General features: G+C 43.3%; 1 protein-coding gene across 1 annotated transcript; it reads left to right on the plus strand.

Annotated features, from left to right (window-relative positions):
- The first annotated feature begins 412 nt into the window (after positions 1–412).
- Positions 413–24,317, plus strand: atg2a (autophagy related 2A). Its single transcript, XM_070912776.1, has 42 exons — positions 413–843; positions 1,202–1,364; positions 2,259–2,408; positions 2,550–2,652; positions 4,871–5,015; positions 5,501–5,743; positions 5,920–6,019; positions 6,601–6,765; positions 7,165–7,307; positions 7,543–7,621; positions 7,957–8,206; positions 8,781–8,922; positions 9,314–9,412; positions 10,048–10,203; positions 10,706–10,979; positions 11,504–11,576; positions 11,793–11,967; positions 12,068–12,210; positions 12,554–12,666; positions 12,836–12,993; positions 13,337–13,469; positions 13,622–13,806; positions 13,888–13,968; positions 14,887–14,993; positions 15,109–15,201; positions 15,376–15,446; positions 16,167–16,243; positions 17,191–17,361; positions 17,889–18,015; positions 18,106–18,329; positions 18,463–18,692; positions 18,847–18,982; positions 19,515–19,742; positions 19,940–20,041; positions 20,234–20,318; positions 20,504–20,657; positions 21,456–21,525; positions 21,668–21,750; positions 21,879–22,000; positions 22,139–22,293; positions 22,454–22,612; positions 22,760–24,317. The coding sequence occupies exons 1-42, from the start codon at positions 673–675 to the stop codon at positions 22,994–22,996; spliced, it is 6,075 nt and encodes a 2,024-aa protein (XP_070768877.1). The 5' UTR covers positions 413–672; the 3' UTR covers positions 22,997–24,317.
- The last annotated feature ends 24 nt before the right edge of the window (positions 24,318–24,341 follow it).

Genomic DNA, 24,341 nt, shown 5'->3' on the forward strand with positions numbered 1-24,341 from the left:
ATAACATCCTTCCAATGTAAGTGATCGGACAAAGTCCTTGTTCGGTGCTAAAATGTAACTCCAAGTTTATTTTCAGATAATTTGAGGCCTTAGCTCGAGTTAGTCGACTCAAGTGAAGATTTTGTAGAAAACCTAGTCTTTTTAGTATAAAATTCCTTTTGAAAAAACAGGTGTAAAACCAGATTTACAAAAAAGTATTGACCTTGCAAAGATGGTGCCTGGGTGTCGTCATATATTTCTCTTCCGGGTTTTGCCATTCGTCTCTGTGACGCGTGACGTACGTACGTTCCCCCATACCATCAGTTGGCGTATGATAACAATAAACAACCCTGAAACAAGAGATACGCACCAACAGGACCTGCCGCTCGAATTCGACACAAACGTACCGAAAATATGAGCCGAGACAGCGACACACAGCTGGAGTAACGTCCCGTCAAGTCGCGTGGGAGTCTTGTCGGTCCTGACACAAAGGATTTTCGAGTTTTTGTGTCAAGCCTCGGGGAGAACTAGAGTTACGGTTTACCCCTTCCTTAGCCCCCGGTAGCTAGCTGTGGCTCATTCCTTGTCTTTGCACACTTTGTGTTAGTCTGTTATGCAGTTGCCAGAGGACTGTACTCGCACTCGTTCTCCTCCGCCACCTCTTCGCTCCCTCTCCCCGCTCTCTCTGGCCCTATGTCTCGCTGGCTTTTCCCCTGGTCAGGCTCAATCAAGAAGCGGGCCTGTCGGTACCTCTTACAGCACTACCTCGGTCACTTTCTGCAGGAACGACTGAGCCTGGACCAGCTCGGCTTGGACCTATACAACGGCAGCGGTGTTATCAAGGAAATCAACCTCGATGTCTGGGTGAGTTAATAACAGGGAGGAGAGAGGGTGGCTGTCAACTTAGTAGTCGTGTGTTTTTGTCGGACTCGTGCACCCTTGACTGTTTCGCAACTGCACTCGAGTTCAACAACAATCTCCAACGTCATACTCTTAGCCTAGCTCGCATTTCTTCGAGGAAATGCACTTGTGGGAAACACATCACCAGCCCAACAGATTAACTTCATCTCTTCCTAGTGTACAAACAATCTGATTGGATATATTTCCCCCTGCCGTGTTGGCTGTACACTTCCTTTGCTTTATAAGCCTGCATCCGGAGTGATGAGACAAATATGAAACCAGTTATTCCAATTTCTTTCACTTTGTGTCTTCTTTACTCCAGGCGGTCAATGAGCTTTTGGAGTCTCTTGGGGCTCCTCTGGAGATAGTGGATGGCTTTGTGAGCAGCATAGCGGTGACCATCCCCTGGCAAGCTCTCCTGACTGATCACTGCACCTTAGAAGTCTCTGGTCTTCAGATAACATGTCGACCCAAGTACCGCACCAGTAAGTTCACTTAAAAACAACTTCTTGAGACAACCTGTGAGATTGTCTCGTGGGTCTTCCACTTGAAGACTGTACATGCATCAGTCAGACACAGGTTGAGTGGGGGCATCTTCCAGGGTTTATCAGATCTACCCATGCTGTCTCAGTTTGACCAGTGTGGTCCAAAAGCATTACTAGTGTAAAAACAAATTTGTTTTTATGACTGTTTTCCCCGAACGATTTCTGATGTAGAGCTCTTGTTATGCAGGTGAGCACAGATGCATGTCTAACTGGTAACATTTGATATTTAAGTGCAATAGAAAAAGATTGAGGGTTCCAAGCATTCAGGCAGGATCATGTCACTATTACTACTACTAATAGTACATATTGACATATTCAACTTAGTTGTTTTGTCAGAGCAACAGTCCAAACACCCCAAAAATAGTCAGTTGGCTGCCATATATAAGGAAAAACAACTGTAAATCCTCACATTTGAGTAATTAGAACTATTTTTGCTTAAAAATGACTGAAATGATAAATCATCAACTATTTTAACCATTTATTAATTCCCCAACAGTCGACATCCTCTCAGCTCCATGCTGGTCTAATGAAAGCTCAGGAGGTGCAACCCGGATCTCCATGTGTAAATTGTTGATTTTAAGATAGAAAAATGCACCCAGCTAAAAACAAGGACAACAAAGCTGAACCAAGATGAGAGCTACATAAAAGTAACAACAGCATAAAATCACTATATACGAGTCAAGTGTTTCTGTCAATTGTAAACAATACAAAATACAGAGAAATATATATTGATTGGATTGTTAAGTAAAAAAGGGTTAATGGTGATTGCAAGTGTACACAGTAGCCCTGAAGTTCAGAAATCACTGAACCCCATGTGGTTCTGTTTGCACTCAGGTGGGGGTTGGGACTCCCAAGGCTGGTCATCAAGCATGACCTCCAGCATGCAGCTGGCTCAGGAGTGCCTGAAGGATCCCCCGGAGGCATCCGAAGAACCGCCTGCCCAGCTGGAAGGGCTTGAGATGTTTGCACAAACCATTGAGACGGGTGAGTCAAAGCTGGGTGTCTCCCGACTTAAGACGTGACCATGTCAACATGCAGACATCAAAATGAAAACACACAAGAGATGATATGAATGATCAGTGCTAATGAACCTTTGCATGTCTCTCATTTCGTCTGTGTTTGCAGTCCTTCGTCGTATTAAAGTCACCTTCATAGACACTATTGTTCGCATTGAGCACCAGCCCCTGGACCTGGAAACAGGCGTTGCCTTAGAGGTGCACATCAAACGGTAGGTCCCAGAAATGAGCTGAATATTATTTTCCAATGAAAGACTTTTGATTATTGCACCTCCTTCGTGATTCTCTTTGTTAATACCATAGTAAGCGTAGGATAGTTAATTCATTTTCATCACATTTGGAAATAACATCCTCAAAAACAGAAACACATTACTTACACCTCTGTTTGTTTCTGAAACATGCTGATAGAGCAGCTCATGGGGCATTTTGAGATGCAACTTCAAAGGTCACGTTTACAGTTCATTTGGCGATAATGTATTTATAGAAAATCCCACGTGTGTTGCCTTTTAATGAATTACACTTCTCAAGATGGCTCACTTGATTTGTTCTACAAAAGAACATAGTGCATGCAAAGCTACAAAGCAACTCTCATCATTGTGTTTCAACGCCCATGATAGATTTGAATATGTTAGAATCACATAGAAAATGGCCTCCTGGTATAACTGGTGGACTTGAAAATATCCCCCTCTCATCTTCGTTTCTTTCGTAAAGATCATCTGAACATCTTTACAGGTATTTTACATTACAGTGAAATGTACGCATTATACTGTCTGTAAACTGCAAATGTTTGTGTTTGTGTATCTTTGATTCTCACTTCTGAAAATGTGCAAAAGCCTTTCGTCATTTCACCGTTACAGCAAGTGTGATGTGAGCCTCCTTTGTATCCTAAGTATACGTGTGAACAAGTGTCCTCATAAATGGGCCATAAAGACATAAAAGCGTCCTGCAGCTCTTGTTAGGTGTGTGTGTGTGTGTGTGTGTGTGTGTGTGTGTGTGTGTGTGTGTGTGTGTGTGTGTGTGTGTGGAAACTGAAACACAAACTGGATCTGAAGCATAAGCTACACAGGATGAGCTAAAACATAGTGGTCAGCATAATTGTCTTTTCTGTCATACAAACAAAAGCCAGATTTATACCCACAGCTCCTTTTTTGTTGTGTTATACTTGTTAACACTCACAACAGGGTGCTAAACTGTCTTTCTGTGATCAGTAATATTGTTACTCTCCCACATCAGCAGTTACCTCTCAGTCAGGGGAGAGGGAAAACAAAATGGAAGTCAAGAATTAGATTTCATCTTCTCTCTGCTCATCGGCAGATGAGGAAAAGAGGCTCCTGCTCAGTTATGAACTTGTCCTTGTATTGTCAGACAGCCTCAGTGTGAAGCTCATTTTAAACAGGGTCAGTATTGACGAGGTCTCTCACCTGAACTGGGTTTTATCTGCAAACAACTGCAGGCTCTACTTAAAGCTGTCGTCAGTATGGGATGTCAGGGGAGTCTGTGACCTTGACATTAATGTGTATGTGTAGTGTGGCTGCAGTCACTGTTGCTGTGGAGAGCCAGATAGTTAACTAGTTGTATGACAATAGATGTTGGTAATGTAAATGGTAATCATGACTTGTGCAATCATGATTTATTGAAAGCGAACATTTTAGCTGCAGTGGTCAGTCCTAAACCTTTCTGTCCCGTTTAATCAAATTAAATGTACAAATACAGCTCACGTGACAATATTAGTAAAGCTAAACTTAATTAATTCCAAACGACCTACTTATTTGATTAATCACCAGGTAGCCACTGCTGGGTTTGTTTATTTCCATTGGTGCCACATGTCCTACGATTGTGTTGCCATTTTCAACATGTGTTACTGTGACTCTGTTGAACCCTTTTTGTTTTTGTGGCTTATTGACAAAGCTGCCCAGGATGGCCATGATGATCTGGGGTCAGTGACCAGAAGGCCCTGTCGTGATTTTCAAACGGAACAACTGATTTGAGTCCAGTGAAGTATCTTACAGGGGCTGCATTTAATAAACAGAGCGCTTCTGCTCCAGTTGAATATCTGATCATCTCCTTAAGACATCAAGGGACTGACAGCAGAACTGCACTTCAGCAGCGCAGAACAGCTTTGAGTCTGTAAACAGTGACAAAATATTAAGTGCTGCTTGTACTGATCAGAATGCCATTGTCAGGTATATTAATTTTAATACTATGGTAGCATTTCCATGAACAGAGGTCTCTTCCTTAAACCAATGGCACTGAGTTTAAACCAATTTGTTTGTCACAATGCAGGTGAAGCTACCTCTTCGTTTGCAGTAGAGGACCAGCAGCCTTTTTATTCTTGTTTCTTAACATCTTATTTTTTTCCCGTATGCAATGGATTTAATTATTTCCATGGCTAAAACAATGTGTGTGTTTGTTTGTGCGGTGTTGCTCCAGGCTGGAGTACTTTGACGAGGCAGTGCGAGATCCAGCCAGCCAGACTACCGTGCCTGTCGACATCCACCAGCCGCCCGCCTTCCTGCACAAGATCCTCCAGCTGAGCGCTGTTCAACTGCTCTACGACAGCATCGGCACAGTACAGGTGATGGACACCACACCACGTGTAATCTTTATATCTATTTTTTTTTTCTTTCGTCCCAACCGGTTAGCGTTGGTCTTGCGAGGTTCAGGACTGATTTAAAACAGTAGATAGTGTGTTGAGTCATTTTCAACCCATGAAATACGATTTTTATACATTTGGTAAGAAATCAAAAGTCAATATTAACACCAGCATTGATGTGTTTCATTACAGCACATTGCAGTATACAGTGTGCATACATGTTTTCATACATGTTTTCATTTGTAAACTTGGAGGAACATCATTGTGGATCTTCTGGCTCTTTGGATACTTGTTTTGTATACGAATAAATGGTTGCAGATGGCTTATTGTAAAGAAAGAAAATGTGTCATGATGTCTGCAACTATACTGACTGTGCAGACGCAAGCAGAAAGGAGGCAAACAAAGGTACGAAAACATCAATATAATTTATAACTTGAAATGCTCATAGATTTCTCCTCATTTCTTAGGGTCCTCCTGAGGAGGAACACCCAGAATCAGCCACGGCAAGTGAAGGAGAAGAAGAAGAGGAGGAGGAAGAAGAAGGAGAAGAAGAAGAAGAAGATGAGGAGGAGGAAGAAGAGGAAAAAAAGGCAAAGCCCCAGATATCCCCTCCCTGTCCTCCATCTCAGCCGCTGCTCATAGGAAGCTGCTCTGGTTTCATTGAGACCACTGTCAAAATCAAACAGAACGACATGCTGCCTGGACCAAAGGTGTGTGCCTGTGTGTGCCTGTGTGTGCCTGTGTGTGTGTGTGTGTGTGTGTGTGTGTGTGTGTGTGTGTGCGCGCGCACGCTCGTGTGTGCATACTGTAACATACTGAAGGATTAGTAAAAGCAACTGTTCTCTCATTTTGACTTCTGTATCCTTTCTCTTTCTCTGTTCATCAGTTGGAGTTGGATGGGAAGGTGGGCTGTGTCCACATGCTGCTGTCTCCAGATCAAATAACCCATCTGACAGACCTGCTGGCGGCTCTCTGCATAGACATCGGTACAGTAACAACATGCTCCAATCCCTGGCCATGTTTAATATATCATAGTGATTAGGGCATGAAACAAGATGAGTCATGTGCCTCTATGATTTAAAGATGATGGTGAGCTGAAGCTGGCTGATGACCAACAATCAGTCAGAGTGTAGTCAGGTCATAGCGAGGCCTGTTATGATAACATGAATGAATTATAATCAAGTGGACTTAAGCCTTCAGAGTACTTTTATGTTCACAAATAAAATAGGAAATACTTGTATGTACTAATGATGCTTACGTTCATGCACTCACAAAGTAAAACCACAAATTCACTACTTCATTCATTATTTCTTCTGTGTCTAGAAACTAGGAGGTGATCAGGTGTATACAGACTTTAGCAATACATAATGTAAACCTCCTCGAAGGCAGATGACTCACTTAGACGCAGACAGTAAGCCTGTGCTGTGCCCTCTGTTGTAGCTAGAGAGTAAGGTCACGGAGATCTGCAAATGCCTCATAAATGTGAGGTCACACTCGGAAGAGATCTGTGTCTTTCTCTCTCACACTCTCACACACACATTCACAAAGCCTGTCCTCTCACCCCCAGAGACAGAGACTAAGTGTGGTGGAGTACACAGTCGTCCGTTAGACTCAGACGACCTGCGATTGATTGAGGACGACCTCAGTAAGCAGCTGGGCTCCAGTCCCAGAGACGAAGAGTGGGATACAGAAGCCGACCTGGAGCCGTACATCACCGGCCTGGAGAATGGAGGTACACACAGCAGCTAAGGTCCACTAATAAACTGTCTGTCTGAGGCACATCAGAACCTCAGCAGGCTCAGCTGCTCCTATAGGCATGTATTTTCTAAGCATGCCAGCCACTGTCGGTAAAAATAGAGAAAGTTTTAATGTTTTAGGTTAACATAAAGCCTTATCAATCTCAAGGTGCTGTACTTTGTCTTTAACTAGGCTGTATAAATGCAAAGACACAATCTTAGGTTGTTTTCGGCCGTCAGTTCAATGAGAAACCAAGGTGGTGTGGAGGTGTGAACCTTTAGTGTTGAATAAGAAGAGTGCTGCTCCTTTCCTTGCAGCGATGTGTCGTGAAGCATTTGTGTACGTTGTAGTATTTAACTTGTCTCTCTGTGTGTTTGTTTGTGTGTACCTGCAGAAATGTTTTACTCCATGGGTCCTGCTGGGATGACCAGTAGCGTGACGTCCGTGCGCTCCGGCAGCGAGCTGTCAGACAGTGATATGGAGTCCTCTACACACAGTCTAGCCAGCTTCACACAGCCTGCAGTGATGTCTGCACAGGTACAGAGTATGTGTGTGTGTGTGTTTGCATTTCCTGAGCATTTGGCCACACGTAAAATAACTGTTGTTGTTGTAACTGTTGTAAAGTTTTTAAAAATATGGTATTGTGCACGTTACATACATACAAATATTAGCACAAGATATTTTATGGAATTGTGTATGTATGTTTCTTTCCTTACTTATTTACTTATCAGATCACAAGCAATATGATTTCCACTTTAATTTTCCCTGCCAGGGCATGGTGAACTGTCCCAGGAGGTATCCTGTAGCGGGCTGTCTGTCAAGTCTACCCCGGTCAAGCAGCCGAACCAGAGGTAAAATCCCTGCAGTGTTGAGTGAAGGGTTTATGTCGACGCTGTGAAGGAATCTGTAGGTCTAAAGTATCAAGCACTGTATGTCCTCAAAATACTCAGACTGAGTTATTCTGCAGTTCAAAGGTTTTTTTTTAAAAACATATTTACACCTAAAATGTCCTTACTTACTTAGGCCCTTTTGAGTACTAATTATGAAGCCTGCATGCTTCCACTTTACACATATGTTTGACCTTATCATCATCATCAAATGTCATAATTTATGTATAATAAGTATATTTTCCCAAAGAAGTGTGTCTGTGTAAAAAAGTCCTGAACTCGCATCGTCTTCCTTGCAGGACGCTCACACAGCGGCCAGGCAGAGCAGATGAAGCCCGATGCTTTGTTGCGACTGACCCTTGGCGGGCTCACCCTAACACTGCTGCAGGAGGACCCACCCTCTAGGCCTGATGGAGCCTCGTCATTGGCTCAGGTGTCTCAGGTGTTCTTTCGGGAGCTGACCTTCTTCAAGGACAGCATGTTCAGCGAGAGAGACTTCCACCATCTGAGAGGTGGCTTTGCCAAGGCCTGCCCACACTCCCATCTCAGGTAGAAAAGACACAGACACATATTTAGTCTTTGGTTATAATTCATATGGATATACAGTAGCTTCCCACCTAATTTCCTTTTACAACAATTATCGATAGGAAGGTATTTATTTTGGGTGTGTAGTTTTTTACAGATACAAAATGAGGCTTAAAATTTCATACAAAGGTGAGAAGATTCAGTTGACGATACTGTAAAACCTGTACTTCCCTTTCTTAGTATGATGGTGCTCAGTCAACAAATGCCTTGAAGAAATGGATATTTCTGAAATACAACAAACCTTGGTGTTTAAATAGCCTGTAGGTTTGAGGAATGTTTTACATGTCTGAAAGGTCATTTTATGTAAATATGTATGTAAATAGCAGCACGCCATTTTGCATGTGGTGTGCTTGTTTTGTTTTTTCATCAAGTTGTGTGTTACTCTTCCCTTCTGGCTTTATGTTTATCATGCCTCCACTCCCGCTCTCATCCTGGGACATTTCACCATCAATATACACACACACACACTCTGTTGTTGAGGGCTTCTACAAGCTTCTCCTAGCTGAGAGTGTCTAATTCTCGTTGTCGTCTCTTCCAGAGTGACAGGAGCAGCAGTGCAGGTTGCCTGTGAGATGCGGAGCGGGAGACGCCACAGTCGGGCCGTGACCTCTGACCTTTCCTTCAGCAGACTGGAGCTGTTAGAGTGCCTCTGGTCGGACGGAAAGCCTCAGTACAATGAGGTAGAAAATATCTTTGTCTGTCTGTGAAGACTCTGTGGCTGTGTTCACACTGTAAGACTTAAAACTTTCTTACATCTTCGTGACAAGATCTTATTTTTTGTTAGTCTGTTCACCTTAGGTCATTATATTGTGTGATCACATGAGGTCATTATAAGCTCTAACATCTCAATGTTTGAACACCTCTGTCACAGCTGTTCTTCATCTTTCTTTTGTACTAGAACCAACGTCATGTATGTTCCACTGCCAGAAGGGAGTTGTGATATGTGAAATGACAGACTGAAGTTATTTTGCCACAGAACAAATAGTTAATAGTTTATGTTTGTTGTTCTCCTACCAAGCTGATAAGGAAGACTTGAGAGAACAGTGTGTCCCTCTCTGTGTTTCCTTCCAGTTGCTTCAGTTCCAGAAAGCTGGTCTGTTCACAATTGGAGCTGCAGCCAGACCGTGTGCCCAACTACACTACGGCCTCACTGAAAAACACCTGCGTAGGGTACGCATTTAGATACACACACACACGCTGACTTGATAGGTGCAAAACCTTTCTGATTATTTTCAGTTTGTTTTTGTGTTAAGTGCCTCCTATTTCAATGTACGAAATGTGCTTTTCAAATTATGTTTGTTTGGTTTGTGTAGTAGTTAAAGTAGTTCAGTGTTTACACCAGGCCCTGAAGCAAGACTACAAATGTAGAGAGTTTAAGTAAAGCAGCAAGTATTTATTTGTTTTCTCATGATTCTCTCGTAGTTAGAAAGTTACGTGATATTACTTAAGTTTTTTATGTCATGTTGATTGTGAAAACAGGTAGATGGTGACACCCTCATTTTAAAGATTACTACAAAAATTTTCCATTAGGCTTTCTTTTTTGCCAGTTTTTAATTTCTCAAATTTGATAATTTTCTTGCCCAAGAAAATCAATGTATTTTACTGCCAGAATATTATCCTTGGCAGGCTGCATAAATCTCACAAATGGCTTTGGCACCAATAAAACTGCACTCTGAAATCCTGGACTGTGATCACAAGCATATTTATGCTGACTTGAATCTGTCTGGTAAGATGTATAAGAAAGATTTATCAGGTAAAGGCTTCCCTTAGTGTTATATTGACATCTTGTCCGTGTGTGTTGGCAGGGTAAACAGCGGGTGGTGCGGCGGGAAAGTGTGGTGCGGGTGGAGCTGGCAGAGCTGAGCGCCGAGCTGGACCTGGACGTCCTCAGTCGCCTGGGGAGCCTGAGCAAAGCCTTCAGCCACTGTCCCACACAGACCGCAGGACCTGGACTCATACAGGTGGAACCCCACGTACATCAGAAAGAAGCAAATTACATAAAGAAAAGACCCTAAAAAATATAGACCTTTTATCAAACAGTCCAACCAAATAACACAAGGTGTATAGAAGAAATGCATAGTGACACCATCAACTGAAAACAGGAATCAGCATACTTGTTATACCAGCAATAAAGACAGTTTGTAATGACGGTGGAAATATATTCTAAAAACACAGAATATAATTTTGTTTTAAGTAATCCAGTTTGGTTATGCAGAGTCAAGATAATCCAGTCATATCTGATGATCATATTTGTGCTGACACAGACTTGAACAAAATTGCCAGGCGTCAGAGTAAATAAGCACTTCTTCAGTATCTTCAGCTCATCCTTAAGAAGCTAGTAAATCTTCTCAGTGGTCAACAGTGACAGAAGACACCTGACTACTGTCTGTAACTGACTGTATCCATGTTCAGCCAATATTGATAAATAAATACTAAAAGATTTATCCCTTTCTTTCCTCTCAGACTCAGAGCAGTGAGCTGTGCTCCTCCTTCACCCTCCTCTCCCCCCACGCCGTCCTCAGGCTTCGTTTCCCCATACCCGACCTGCGCCCCCCCCCTAAGCGCCGACCTCCGACCCAGAGGGCGGTGCGGCAGGAGACCCTGGTGCTGGAGCTTACAGAGCTGGAGCTGAAGCACCAGGAGGCCCCGGACCTCCAGAGCGAGCAGACTGCCCCGGGACAGCCGTGGGCCCCCTGCCTCACCCAACTGCTGGAGGCCTCCTTCACCGACCTGCATGGTGGGAACACACACAACCCTACACAGTAGTGGTTTGTACTGACTGAATATTCAGACGTACAGTGTGCTGACCAATGCCCATTGCTCAAAATAGACAATCCAAGAGTTAGTGAGAAACATACATGAAAACAGTTAAAACATATCAAACATTTTAACTGTTAGCATTTCATCCAAGGATTCAAGTTAGCATTTTATTTTTAGAATAGGTTTGAAAGCCCCTTGACTTTGTTAATATAGTGCCATTAGTCATTTTATTGCGCACATGGGAGACTTTGCCATTTCTGCCATTTTATAATGATGTAGCTGCACAAAATGTGTCTACTAAGGGCTTGCCTTGTAAGACTGACTGTAGCTCTGTGAGACTTTGTTGTTGCATGGAGTCCTGCCCTGGCGAGATTAAGAACACAATTCATCATTAAAAGCTGTAAAAGCAATGTGGTTATATTTTTTCTGTATATATATGGCTGAAGCAGACCTTTAAAATGTGAAAAGCTGACAGAGAACTGATATGTTTTGTCTCACCAGGGTCATACGAAGGCTGGGAGCGCGGCTCTTTCCCCTGTATCAGAGTGAAGAAGAACCGTGACTCTCTGCCCAGGTTAGTAGTGCAGATCATGAGAATAATTAAATACATAATTCACAAAAACAATTTTAGGTGTTGAACTACATGTACTCGGCTAGAAATCAGCACTTTACAGTACCAAAGCTCTCCAAGAGGAAGTTGGACTTCCTGCTGTCTAAACTGTCGCTCATCAAATCAGTCGGAAGGTGTTGTTGTACTCCAGCATTACTGACTTCCTGTTTCTATGAACAGGATATCTGTGAGTGTGCGTGGAGGTGAGGCTCAGGGCCCAGCAGCAGGTCTGGATGGGATGAACCTGGGCCTCATCAGGGACCTGGGGGCCGCCTTCTTTGAAAGTCACTGTGAACTAAACGACAAAACCAGCTCTCCGTTCTCCTCCAACCGCACCATGTTTGAGACTGAGGAGGTGCGCTGACACACAGGAAAATATGACACATCTAAAATGATCAGCCATCTTATCCAGACCTAACTTGTTCCGCCTTGTCACTCCCCCTTCCTTGTTTTAGATGGTGATTCCAGCTGACCCAGAGGAGATGCGTCAGTTTCAGGCGCAGTGTGTCGCTCAGTGTCAGTGTGCCGTGGACATCAGCCTGCCGCTGGCCTACATCCTCCTGCCCAGCAAACAGGCCTTCCAGAGCGTCTACAACAGGTACGTCAACAGAAGCACAAGTGTGATGGCTGTCCTCCAAGCTAAACGTTATCCAGGTATCCCCCAAAAAATGGTCTTAAATGATTTTTAGTAGAACGTATACAATTTAGGTCTTTCTCACCTTACAAGATTTTATTGAACTGAACGTTCACTCTTATTGTTAAAAGATGATTTTCTTTACTTTTTATATTGCTGGTGTCCTTGTTGAGCTGCTCATGCAGAACTGTAGTTAGAAATAGCTCCATCTCTCAGCTTTGTTCCTTTTTTATTCTTTATATTGGTTATAAATCCTGCATCATAAGTAACATTCATTCTCCTCACCACCCCTTCATTCATCCAAAAGGATCAATAATGATCTGTTGATGTGGGAGCCTCCTCCCCCCTCGGCCAACAGCCCCGACCACAGCCGCCATCACCACGACGAGTTCCAGCTCTGCAAGTCAGCCTTTAGACTGGGTGAGTTTGGCTGCTTAGATGGAAAAACTTCTACAACATGTAGATCTATTAGACATAATGGCAACAAGCATGCCAAAACATGTTTTATTAATCAAGCAGGTTTTGTATTTGGATAAAGATGAAAGGAATTGAACAGATTAATATGTTTCCCTCTGTCTCTTTGCCACAGACTCTGATTCAGAAGAGGACGAGCCTCAGTTCTACATGGCCAGTGAATCAGCTGGAAGGACTCAACAGTCAGCTCCCCGCCCCAACCACAACCTCAGCCTCCTCTCCCTCACTGTGATTATCGGCAAAGGTCGCCTCCAAGCCAGAACAGACAGGAAGGTGAGCCACGTGGCTGCTAACCATAGTATTAGAATGAGACGAGGGCTGTGCACTAACTGTCTTACTTGGACTTGAGTCAGACTTAAGTTGACCATGACTCGTCTGCTGTGAAACTTGACATGACTTGATATTATAGTAGTATTTGATATGAGTTTGGCTATTGTCCTATTGTAATTTATATACTAAGCATTGACAGACTGTAAAATTAGGTTTTTGACTTGCAAGTCACGCCTCAAAGACTTGGACTTGGTTCAAAAGACTTAGAAACCTTTGAACTGTATCCATTTTTTAACTAGTAATGTTTGCGTTTCTTAACCGCTTCCATTTTATCTCATTGACTCAGGAGGACCAGAGTCATGGGGAAATTGTGCTCGACCTGGAAGGGGGGAAGATATTCAGCGTGGCGCAGCACCAGAACGACCCCAATCTCAATTTCCTGTGTCTGGAGAGCAAACGAGTGGAGCTTTATCATCAAGGTGCACATTATCATGTTGTTTGCAAACATTTAATTGCAACATGATTCATATTTTCCTCTTTAAATTATGTTGTAGATTTAATGTTAAGTAGAAAATGTTTATGTACGGTTCTGGGTCATCGAGCACATTGTTTTTCCCCCACACCACTACAGCGGTGGTGAAAGACACCCCCATCCCACAGCGGTTGGAGATGCCCAACTTCACACCCCCAAAGCACTTGGACCCTACCATATACCCGACAGAGGTGGGTGTGAGCAGTGTGAGCAGCAGGGAGGGGGAGCTTCAGATGTTGTCCACAGCCATCAAAGTCACACTGGACCCACAGAGGAGTGTCAAGGTATGTCCACCTCAAACGCCTGATTGCACTGCTGATGCAAGTTTGAAATTAAACAATGTTTGTCTCTGTCTGTCCTTGTAGGAGTTCCTCGTGGCCCTTCGACTTCAAGGTGCCACCATGCGACATTACATGACACAGACTAACCACAGCTGGCATGAGCAGGTGAGGAGCAGCACAAGGAAACTAAAAGAAACAAGTCTTCTTACAGATCATAACCGTGCATTTTTAGTTGTATTTATTATTTAGTTTCTAGGCATTTTGAGATGTTTTCCTTATTTAACGCTTTACTTGCCTAATGAAATGAAAGAAATGTGAAGGGAAACAATGTTCAGTTGTCTTGGAGATAAATGTCAGATTTAAAGATTTGGAGTCAGTCCATCAGAGTCAGAAAACTCCTTCTTTCTCTAGACCAACATTTTTGACATTCCACATTCATGCAGAAATAGAAATGTATGAATGTGCAGTACAAGAGAGTGACATGCCAATTTCTCCTGTAGCAGTGGAGTAGAGTAGATGTGGCAGGTTTTGAGAAAGTGGGTACACCAATAAAGGTGAATAACAGTTAATGACAAAATAACTGGAAGGTTTTGGATTACAGATTGCTGATTATACAGAAAAGACAAACATAGTCTGAGATTATTTCCATCCAGATAATAGAATACATTAAAGAAAGATCCAGAGAGCTGGACACAGATGACTCGAGCAGGAACATTATACCGCCTGTGCTGGTAGCTGTTAACATCACCCTGCTTTCCCTCACAGGTCCCACCAGTACTAAATCACCAACCCTGCCAAATAAAACAACTTATTTCCCTTTCGTGCCCCCAGAGATTAGAAGTATATACTATTACATTATAGCCAATAAAGTATGATTTCATACAACAAATTGCATAAACAAATGGACCTGCAGCTTATGTTATTATTGCATAACACAATTGCAGTTTGTTCTGTTTTATTTTCCAGTAGAAGCTTTTGGGTTGTGCAGAAAAATAGAAAACCACACTCCACTCTGAAATGGAATTAGGTTGATGGATTTAAAGTGTTTTGCCTGCCGGCTGAGTCTGTGTTTGTTTGTTACAGCTGGTTGACTTCCTGGATGTCATTGATGATCCCATCCTGGGATACACAGCACCTGCCGTCATCACTGTCCTCCACACACACCTCGCTACCTGTGCCGTCGACTACAGGTATATATATATATATATATATATATATATACCTGAAAAAGTGTGGTAAAATGATGGTGTACATTATACCTTTCTCCTCTTTTTCACCTTCATCTTGTGTTTTTCTGTTTTCCAGACCTCTGTATCTGCCACTGCGAGTGTTGTTCACAGCAGAGTCCTTCTCTCTGTCCAGTAACATCATTGTAGACACTGCCACCTTCCACCTCAGGTACAGTTCACCACGAACTGAACATGAAGATTGTTCATTAAATAAAACACTGAACAAACTTTCCTGCCAAAATCACAATATTATATTTGTTGAATCAGCACAGTAAATAGTTTGAAATGTAGCCGTCAGTTTGGTTTAAGGTCTTTGTGTAAGGTGTGTTTTTGTGATGATCAGATTCATCCTGGATGACTCTGCTCTCTACCTCTCTGACAAATGTGAGACTGACACCGTGGACTTAAGGAGAGGTAAGACCCATGATACACATGTGTGCCGTGTACACCTACGGAATAGTTGTAGAAAATACTGGTTTTGTGTCATCAGCAGATTTTCTCTTTTAGTACTGGTTCTTATTGCTCCTACAGTTACTTAGGAGGGTTGTTTGTAGCCCTAATGTTGCTAAGTTTCTTCATGTCCGTTTATAGTGTGTCTGCACTAAAAGTATTTAGGAAGTCCAGTGTAACTTAGAGGAGGTTAAGTCTGCTCATGTAACATGTTTTGCCACGGAAGAAATAAATTACTGACGAGTGAAAACGAGTCAAAAGTGTCATCATCTGTGAAGCAGCCAGATGTCACAGAATGATAAGCGGGCTGAAAGAAAATTTGTTAGCTGTGGTTAAACACACCTTATCCTCGGACAGGGGAAACTTTCCCAACAGGACTAGTGTGATTGGTATCAGAGCTGGTGTTAAGTTGAAAGTTATCAACAGAGCCGCTGCATCCCCTAGTTAATGCTGATTCTCTTTGAAGTGATAAAATGGAAATTGGAAAGGCCTCTTGACTTGTAAAAGATATAAAACATGGTGTCTGCTACTTTAATCAAAGTGTTTTGTATCTTCAAAAACAGGTAAAGGAAAAAGAGGTCATGTTACGATCAGGACGTCTTATATTAGTGACGTAAAGAAGAATCAGTGTCAAAATGAGTTGCACCCTAATGTAAACCTCCACGTTTCTTTTGTGTCACACAGACTATGTGTGTGTTCTGGACATTGACCTGCTGGAGCTCGCCATCACCACATGGAAAGGCAGCGATACGGGGAAGCTGGTGAGTGCTTGCCCTCTGTTTACATACATGCGCTCCCTTCACATTCACTCAGCAGTGCACCCCTGCCAGAGAAAATGTGAACGTAAACAAAATATTATAATTTAGTTCAGTTTCCTTCAAAAACCACTAACGAGCACAGGCCCTTGTGTTTATAAATATTTGTTTCACCATAATGAAGTTTCACTGTAATAATAGCACCAGACAGCAGTTTAAGACTGGCGACAGTAAACATGTTGTCCCTCAACAATGATGCAGCTGTCCTGTCAGCCAATCAGTAACAAGGTGTACAAATGTGAGAACGGTCTGTTATGTTCTTTGTTTATACTGTTCAGGTGTGTTTTTACTTTCTTTGCTTTTAGTCATTTCATTAAAGCATATTTTTATCTCCAATGTATGTTCTTCTATGATGGATGTATTTACACCTTATTTGGTAAATATTATGTATCTTATATAAATAACAAGAGCATAATATGACCTTTATCACTGTACCACTGAAGATGACCACAAAATGTTGGTCCATCACACTGTTATAAATTCTGAAATATTAAAACTCATCATTTCACTCAACAGATCAGCACCAGTCAGCAGTAGTTGGGCTGATTTAGGCTTTTTTCATCATTCAACATGTGTCGCACATTATATTGGTTGTGCAATGTTGCTAAGTTTCTTCATGGCATCAGATGCATAATTTCCTCAGGTTTTGAGAAAATCCTGTCAGTGTTTGATATATTTCTTGACAGATGAAATAGTGAACAAGTGTGTTGACAGAGAGGGATCCGAAGTAACAAGTTCCTTAACAGCATCACTGCCACTAAAGGTTTTGATTGATGATATTTGTTACGTCATTTCGTCTCTTCCCATCCTCCCTCCTCTCAGTCACCACCTTTATTAATTCTCCTGTTATTAATTTAAATATGCTTCCTCTGTGTACTCTTTTTGCTCTCCAGTCTCAGCCTCTCTTTGAGCTCCGTTGCTCCAACAATGTGGTTCACCTTCATACCTGCGCTGACTCCTGCGCTGCCCTGGTCAACTTGCTGCAGTACCTGGTCTCCCAGGGTGACCTGCACCCCCCGCCGCGTCACGCCTCACCCACCGAAATTGCTGGCCAGAAATTACCAGTAAGGCCAGCATGTTAATACCATCGGAGAATTAAAATAATGAATTAATAAGCATTACGTAATGGCTTGGAATTAGTTAAGCAACTCAAGTTAATTTTATATATACATTAATTTGTCTCAGAGGGCTTTACAGTCTGTTTATCAAACTCTTAGACCTTTTAGTTTGGATTAAAAAGAAAGTCCACTGGAAGAAAAAACTTGAAGAAAAAAAACAGAATGCCACTTAGGAAGTGAAGTGTATAATATTAAATAAAATATTAAGTGTAATAAGTCAAAGAGTTTCAAGCAAAAAGTAAAAGTGTAAAAAGTGCATTTTAAGCACTTATCTCCACAGTAACTAACTAGACACAAATTGCAAGCAGCCAAGAAAACAATATTGTTTGATATTGTATTCATGTTTTCCTTGAAGAGTAAATGTTCTTCTACATAGAGTTTCCTACATAATGTATAGTGAGGGACATGAAAAAAAAGTTGAAAAGTGGTATAAAGATGCTATTAAAAGTGTCTGTAATATTCTGTCTTGTTAGCTGTCAGAGAGTCCTGCGTCTGTGCTGCCCTGCCCTCCGGCTGAAACCGCTGAAATCAACCAGTATGACTTGGCTGATGCCTTAATTGACACAGATAAGAGCCACAGAGAAGAGAGTTCAGATGCAGGTACTGCAGAGTTTGTCTCTTTTATTACACATCGTTCCATGTTGTTTTTGACCTCTTAAACTGACTGATGGATTATCTGCGTTTGTCCAGGTTCACCTTCCATGCCGAGAGGCTCGCCTGTCTCCGTCTACCTGTTCCCTGGTGAAGCGTCGAAGCGCACCCCCTCCATCCTGCAGGGTGAGGACTCTGAACTTGACGGACTGGTTGCCACAGCAACGGAGGCTCAAGCAGATATGATGTCAGAGGAAGGCTCCGAGGGCTCCACCGACAACGATGACTTTTGCATCTTGGAGGCTCCCGGCATGGGCATTCCTGTGAGTCTCTCCTCGCTCTAATGGTCCTCTTTATTTTTTCTTCCCTGTTAGCTTACTTTCCCTGATGCCACAAGTCCTCAGGATTAATCTGCATCCTTACTCACAAAATGTCAACACATGGGATTTGTTGCAGCCCAAGGATGGGGAGCCTGTGGTGACGGTGCTGTCCCCGGGGCCCATCAGGGTGAAGGACAGTCACTTCTCCAGACCTCGAGGCAGCTCAGACCTGCTCCGAGCCCCCAACCGCTTCCCGGTGCCCCAGAGTAGGGTGGTGCTGCGGGAGATTTCTGTGGTCTGGCATCTCTACGGGGGCAAGGACTTTGGTGGCAAGCCCATGTCCATACATGCCCAGCATGCAAACAGGTAACACACACTCAGGGCCACAAGTAGGTTCTCAAAGCCACAGAAATGTAGTTTCTCATACAATATACATCAATAGTGATGATAATTCCCCGGTGTGTGTTTCCTCTCTTTCCTGTGACGGTTGCTCTCACTATCTGTGTCCTCCTCTCTGCAGAGGTCGTTCAGTCCCTGCTGGTGTTCGCGGATCCCCGTCTCGCTCTGTCACTTCCTCACGTCCGCAGAACTCCTGGCGCTGGGCTGGAGGCAGCGGGCGTCAGCACACACTGCTGATGGAGATCCAGCTCACCAAGGTATATATACAGTATGTGTGTAACCTGAGGTGAGATGAAACTAACTTTAATGTATGCAAACTCAGATCTTTTATTGTAATCTGTTTTTATGCACCCATGCATTTTATAGGTTTTTATCTTGATGTTTTTATGTTTTGTTGAGTTTTTTTTCCCTGATCCAGAAGGAATGTTTAACCTCAGTGGTACATTTTTGTTTGAAATGACAATTAAAGGAATAGTTGGATACTTTGGGAAATACGCTTATTCACTTTCTTGTTGAGAAGATCAATTCCACTCTCATAGGCAGATTTTGTTACCTTTGGACAGAGCCAGGCTCGCTGTTTTCATCTGCTTCCAGTATTTATGCTGAGCTAAACTAACCAGCTGCTGGCTCCACATATATATCATAACGATGGGTGAGTGGTATTGATCTCATCTAACTCGTGGCAAGGAAGCGAATAAGGGTATTTCCAGTCACCCCCCAAACCTTTGCTAGTGAGACACATTCAAGCACCATCTTTTTCAACACATTCCTCCTGTTTTGTCCTCCCAGGTGTCCTTCCAGCACGAGTCCTACCCAGTGGCAGTAGCAGGGCAGGATGGGGAGGGGTCAGTGGCCCCTGCTGTTGGAGTCGGTCCTGGTGGCGAGCAGCCCCTCTCCAGGCAGGTGTTCATAGTCCAGGAGCTGGAAGTTCGAGACCGACTGGCCTCCTCACAAATCAACAAATTCCTCTACCTCCACACCAGCGAGAGCATGCCCCGCCGAGCCCACTCCAACATGGTGAGATAGCAGGGAGGCAGGCAGGAGGGGGACGGCCATAACGAGTACAAAGAATGGATAGCTTTGATACACCTTAGAGCATTGTTGTGTAGGGGGGCAGGAAGAATTAGGTGGAGAGGGGTGAGAGGGTTTGTTCTTTTATGTCAACAAAATATTGATCATGTAAATGATATTGATTGTGTGTGTTCTTTTTGTAGCTGACAGTGAAGGCCCTGCAGGTGTGTCCCGAGTCAGGCCTCGGTGGTCCAGAGTGCTGTCTCCGGGTCAGCCTGCTGCCACTACGACTTAACATCGACCAGGTAACTCCTGAGACTGAATACTAGAACAGCTAGTCAGAGTACATGACACCCAGAAAGTCTTAGTAGAGCCTTCAGATCTGCAGTGAAATGTTTGTAGAAAATGTAATAAATAAATAAAAAAATGTAAAGTAAATGACTCTCTGTTTTGAGTTTTATTCAAAGCTGTTCGTTTTTCTTCTGTCTCCTGTCCAGGACGCACTGTTTTTCCTGAAGGACTTTTTCAGTAATCTAGCTTCTTTTGTTAACCCTTACCTGCCTGTGGACCCTGCGACTGAAGGTGAGCTACATCTGATTGATCGTTTTTTTTTTATTCTTTGCTGCATATTTCATCAGTTGTCTTTCACACTTGATGTTAACAGATTTTAAACAAGATCTGTCATGCAGGCTCCTCTCATTTTCTGAGCTCCTTTTTGTTTAGTTAAACATAAACACATTAATAATTTTCATTTCATTTATTTTCAGTGAAAGCAGACCCCTCCCAGAAGGGGTCTGAGGAGGCAGAGTCAGCTGCTGGTCTGGGACCTGACCTCACTGCTTCTGTGGAGACTACCTACAGCGAGCAGAGTTCCTCCTCTGCCGGCTCCACCTCCTCCTCCGACCAGCCAATCTACTTCCGGTATGTGAAACACCAATTCACCAGGAGGCATCAAGGGAGTTGCAAACAGGAGAGAAAGAGATTTTGTTGTGAAGACATTTGTGTTCAACAAAGTCTACTCAAAACTGGATGTAGGCTGCTGGGATAAGTCTGGCGACTATTTCAGTTGCCATTCTCCTCCCTTTCCACTATCTGCTGGTTACTGTTTTCAAAGTTCCCGTCACTACGTAAAACAACATCAACAGCCTCCAAGCTTGCAGCCTGCACACTGAAAATAGCAAGTTTTGACAAAGATTTGGATCGTCTGTGGTTTTAACAGGTCCAGTCAGCTCCTCCAGAGCTAAAGTATAGGTAGTCTTCACCTGTATGATCAAGTTGTGTTTGTCTTTTTTAACAGTAAAAGTTGTATCACATAGTCTACATACGTCGTTCACTATTTTATGTGGCGTTTTCTTTTGCAGGGCTTTAACCATTTTAATGCCAGGGCTCGCTTCCCCACATGCAATTGTTTCATCCAAGTTCCCGTCAGACACTATTTTGAGAGGGCACCGTCGTTGCATCCTGGGCTTAGCGGCGCCCAAGACAATTGTGTTGGTTTAAAAATACAAACGTTATTTTTTTCTCCTATCCAAGAACGACGATGGGTCAGACCCTTCTAAGTGTGGAGATAGGTCTGGCTATGCGAGACTAAACAAGGTCAAACAAGTTCAAATGTAGCCACCGTAGCCTAAAGGGTATGAAAGCAGACTAGTCTAAGATGAATAAAAGTTGAAATCATTGATTGATTATTTCTCTGTTCCTTCCCTCCGTCCTTTTCAGGGAGTTTCGTTTCACCTCTGAAGTGCCTATCTGGCTGGACTATCATGGCAAACATGTTGTCATTGAACAGGTGAGAGATCACTCAAACACCTCATCGGTCCCTCAGCCTGACTTATAATAAAGACATCTGTAGGGTTTCTGTGTGTCTGATCAGGAGTTGTCCAGGCTGACTGTATGTTCACATTCCTTCTGTCCTGCTCGTTGTTTCACAGGGAACGTTTGCAGGGATTCTGATCGGTCTGGCCCAATTAAACTGTTCTGAGTTGAAACTAAAGAGGCTCTGCTGCAGACACGGGTACAAATACACACCAACACAGACATCTCATTGTTTGCTGCAGAGTGATCAGTGGTTTGTGCCTTTTTCAGACTAGATCACCAGTCAAGTTTTCAGTTTCTAAGTCTTTCTTCTGCATCACTTTCTAGTCTCCTCGGCGTAGACAAAGTGATCCAGTACGCCGTCACAGAGTGGCTGACGGACATCAGGAAGAATCAGCTGCCGGGCATTCTGGGAGGTGTTGGCCCCATGCACTCTGTTGTCCAGCTGTGTGAGTTGATACTGCTTGTGTCTGCTCCAAACACACTGTTGCACACTGTGTCAGCTTAACATTTACATGTTCTTTATCCTGTTTTATCACCTGGTTCATTCTCTTTTCCCCTCTTTCCATCTCCGTATGTTTCTCCAGTCCACGGAGTGAGGGATCTGTTTTGGTTGCCCATAGAGCAGTACAGGAAGGATGGACGCATTATTCGAGGACTCCAGAGGGGGGCGGCATCCTTCGGCACCTCCACAGCATCAGCTGCTCTGGAGCTCAGCAACAGGCTGGTGCAGGCCATACAGGTGCTCAGTCTGTAAAGGATTTTCAGTGTCAGACTGTGAATACAGGACCATGAATTTGTTTTAGGTGGTACAGAGTTGATGAAGGATTTCACAATGAGCAGGGCCTTAGGTATTTGATGCCTGTAACTCCATTGTTGATGAATGTCTGCTTCTCTTACAGGCCACAGCAGAGACTGTGTACGACATCCTGTCTCCAACTCCCCCCCTGAACCGGTACGCCATCACAGAAGGCCGGGCCCCCTCCAGCCGGCCCCGTAGAGCTGCTCAGCCTGCAGACATCCGAGAAGGAGTTGCCAAGGCCTACGACACGGTCAGAGAGGTGTGTCCCCAAACTGACCCTCTCAAAACTGATTGTGGACCCTTGATATCTTTCAGTAGCCTGGTTTCTTGTGTGCATGTAAACATTCTTAAACACTAATTATTTTGACTGATCTCTCTGTGGACTCTCTCTCTCTCTGCTCTCCAGGGAGTGATTGACACGGCTCAGACCTTGTGCGATGTAGCATCCCGCGGCCACGAACAGAAGGGTCTGCCCGGTGCTGTGGGCGGCGTCCTGCGGCAGATCCCGCCCACTGTGGTCCGACCTTTAATTGTGGCCTCTGAAGCCACCTCCAATCTGCTCGGTGGCATGCGGAACCAGATCAAACCAGACGCCCGGAAGGAGGATTTCCTGAAGTGGCGCACGGAGGATGGCCAAGAATGATGACAGCTTTTTTTTGTGTCTGTGTGAGAGAGAAAGTGTGTGTGTGTGTGTGTGTGTGTGTGTGTGTGAGATTATGATTTGGGAAAGTCTCAGCTAAGGGAGTGAATCCAGGGATTGAATGTGTATTTGCATGTGTGTACGGACTAATAAGAGTCAGTGTGTGCTCCAATGCAAAAACAAATCAACGACTAACGACTACTACAGTTACTGACACCCAGTGTTTTATGTGGCTCCTGCATACGTGGACTTAACCAGATTTAATCATGCTGTTTTGCAGCAAGAGCTCTCCTCATATATCCTCCCCTCAGTAATGCACTAATCTGCAGATTCTCCTTACTGTGTGTGCAAGCATATCACCACCACTCTCAACTGGCTTCATGTTTAATCCAACCCAGGGCAGGTAGGATTATCACTCTCAAGGTTTCCTTGTTCATAAAAAAGACACAGATTGAGAGCACAGATGGTTTTTGCTACATAAACTGTGGTCATTGGTTCAGCTTTGGCCCCACTATGCACCTGCTTTTTCTCAGTGCTGTTTGTGCCATAAACCTTGCAGAGTGCTCTCTTAAACTAGTTTGTGTTGCCTCCCTCCATCCTGCACCCTCTCTACTACGTACTAAGTATAACACACACTGGCTCACATTGATACACACCTGACTGAGGACACGTTCCCTGACTGAATAGAGACACCGAATCACATGAAGCCTCTAAACTCTGTAGCACATTGGATTTTGTTAAAGCTTCATTCGTCTGTAACTCACAGTGAAATGTCCAGATGTCAGCCAGTGGTTCTTCTACCTGCAGCTTATGTGTGCTTCTGTTTCCATGAAGAGTTAAAGACTGGGATCTGAATTAACCTCCTCTGTCTCCAGAATTGCTTTGCCCACTTCTTTAGTTGCCTTCCTGCATTTTTTTTTATGTTTCTTTATTTGTTTTTTTTATCTTGTTAAACACAAGTATTGTCATACTCTTTTCAAAATAAGAGTTAAGAGGATGTGAATCTGGTGACAATGGAGGATGAAAAATTGGTCGGGGGGGTTGTGGTTTAAAAAAAAAAAAAAAAAAAAAGTTTTACATTTTTATCTCTTTTGTTGTATGGGATAGGTGTCCCTCTGTATGTGTGTGTATGTGAATGAGAGAGTGTGTTTGTGTGCGCACATGATGCATGTCTGTGAGGGTGGCAGGTTGATGCTTGTTACACCTCTTGTGTGTAATTACTATTTACTATATCATAAACTGTATGAATGACCTGTATAATACAAAGACAAGGACTATACAAAAATTAATACAAAAAATAAAAAATTTGAGTATAAAAACTGAACGCCAATTTGTTGTTATGGTTTGT

The sequence above is a fragment of the Enoplosus armatus genome, chromosome 10 (genome assembly GCF_043641665.1).
Source record: "Enoplosus armatus isolate fEnoArm2 chromosome 10, fEnoArm2.hap1, whole genome shotgun sequence".
In the NCBI taxonomy this organism is placed as follows: domain Eukaryota; kingdom Metazoa; phylum Chordata; class Actinopteri; order Centrarchiformes; family Enoplosidae; genus Enoplosus; species Enoplosus armatus.

Excerpts from the sequence above, each read along its gene's own strand:
- atg2a (XM_070912776.1), top strand. The coding sequence starts at position 673 with ATGTCTCGCTGGCTTTTCCCCTGGTCAGGCTCAATCAAGAAGCGGGCC. Across the intron at positions 10,980-11,503 it reads CTCCTTCACCGACCTGCATG|GGTCATACGAAGGCTGGGAG; the intron begins GTGGGAACACAC and ends TTGTCTCACCAG. Across the intron at positions 11,968-12,067 it reads CCATGTTTGAGACTGAGGAG|ATGGTGATTCCAGCTGACCC; the intron begins GTGCGCTGACAC and ends TCCTTGTTTTAG.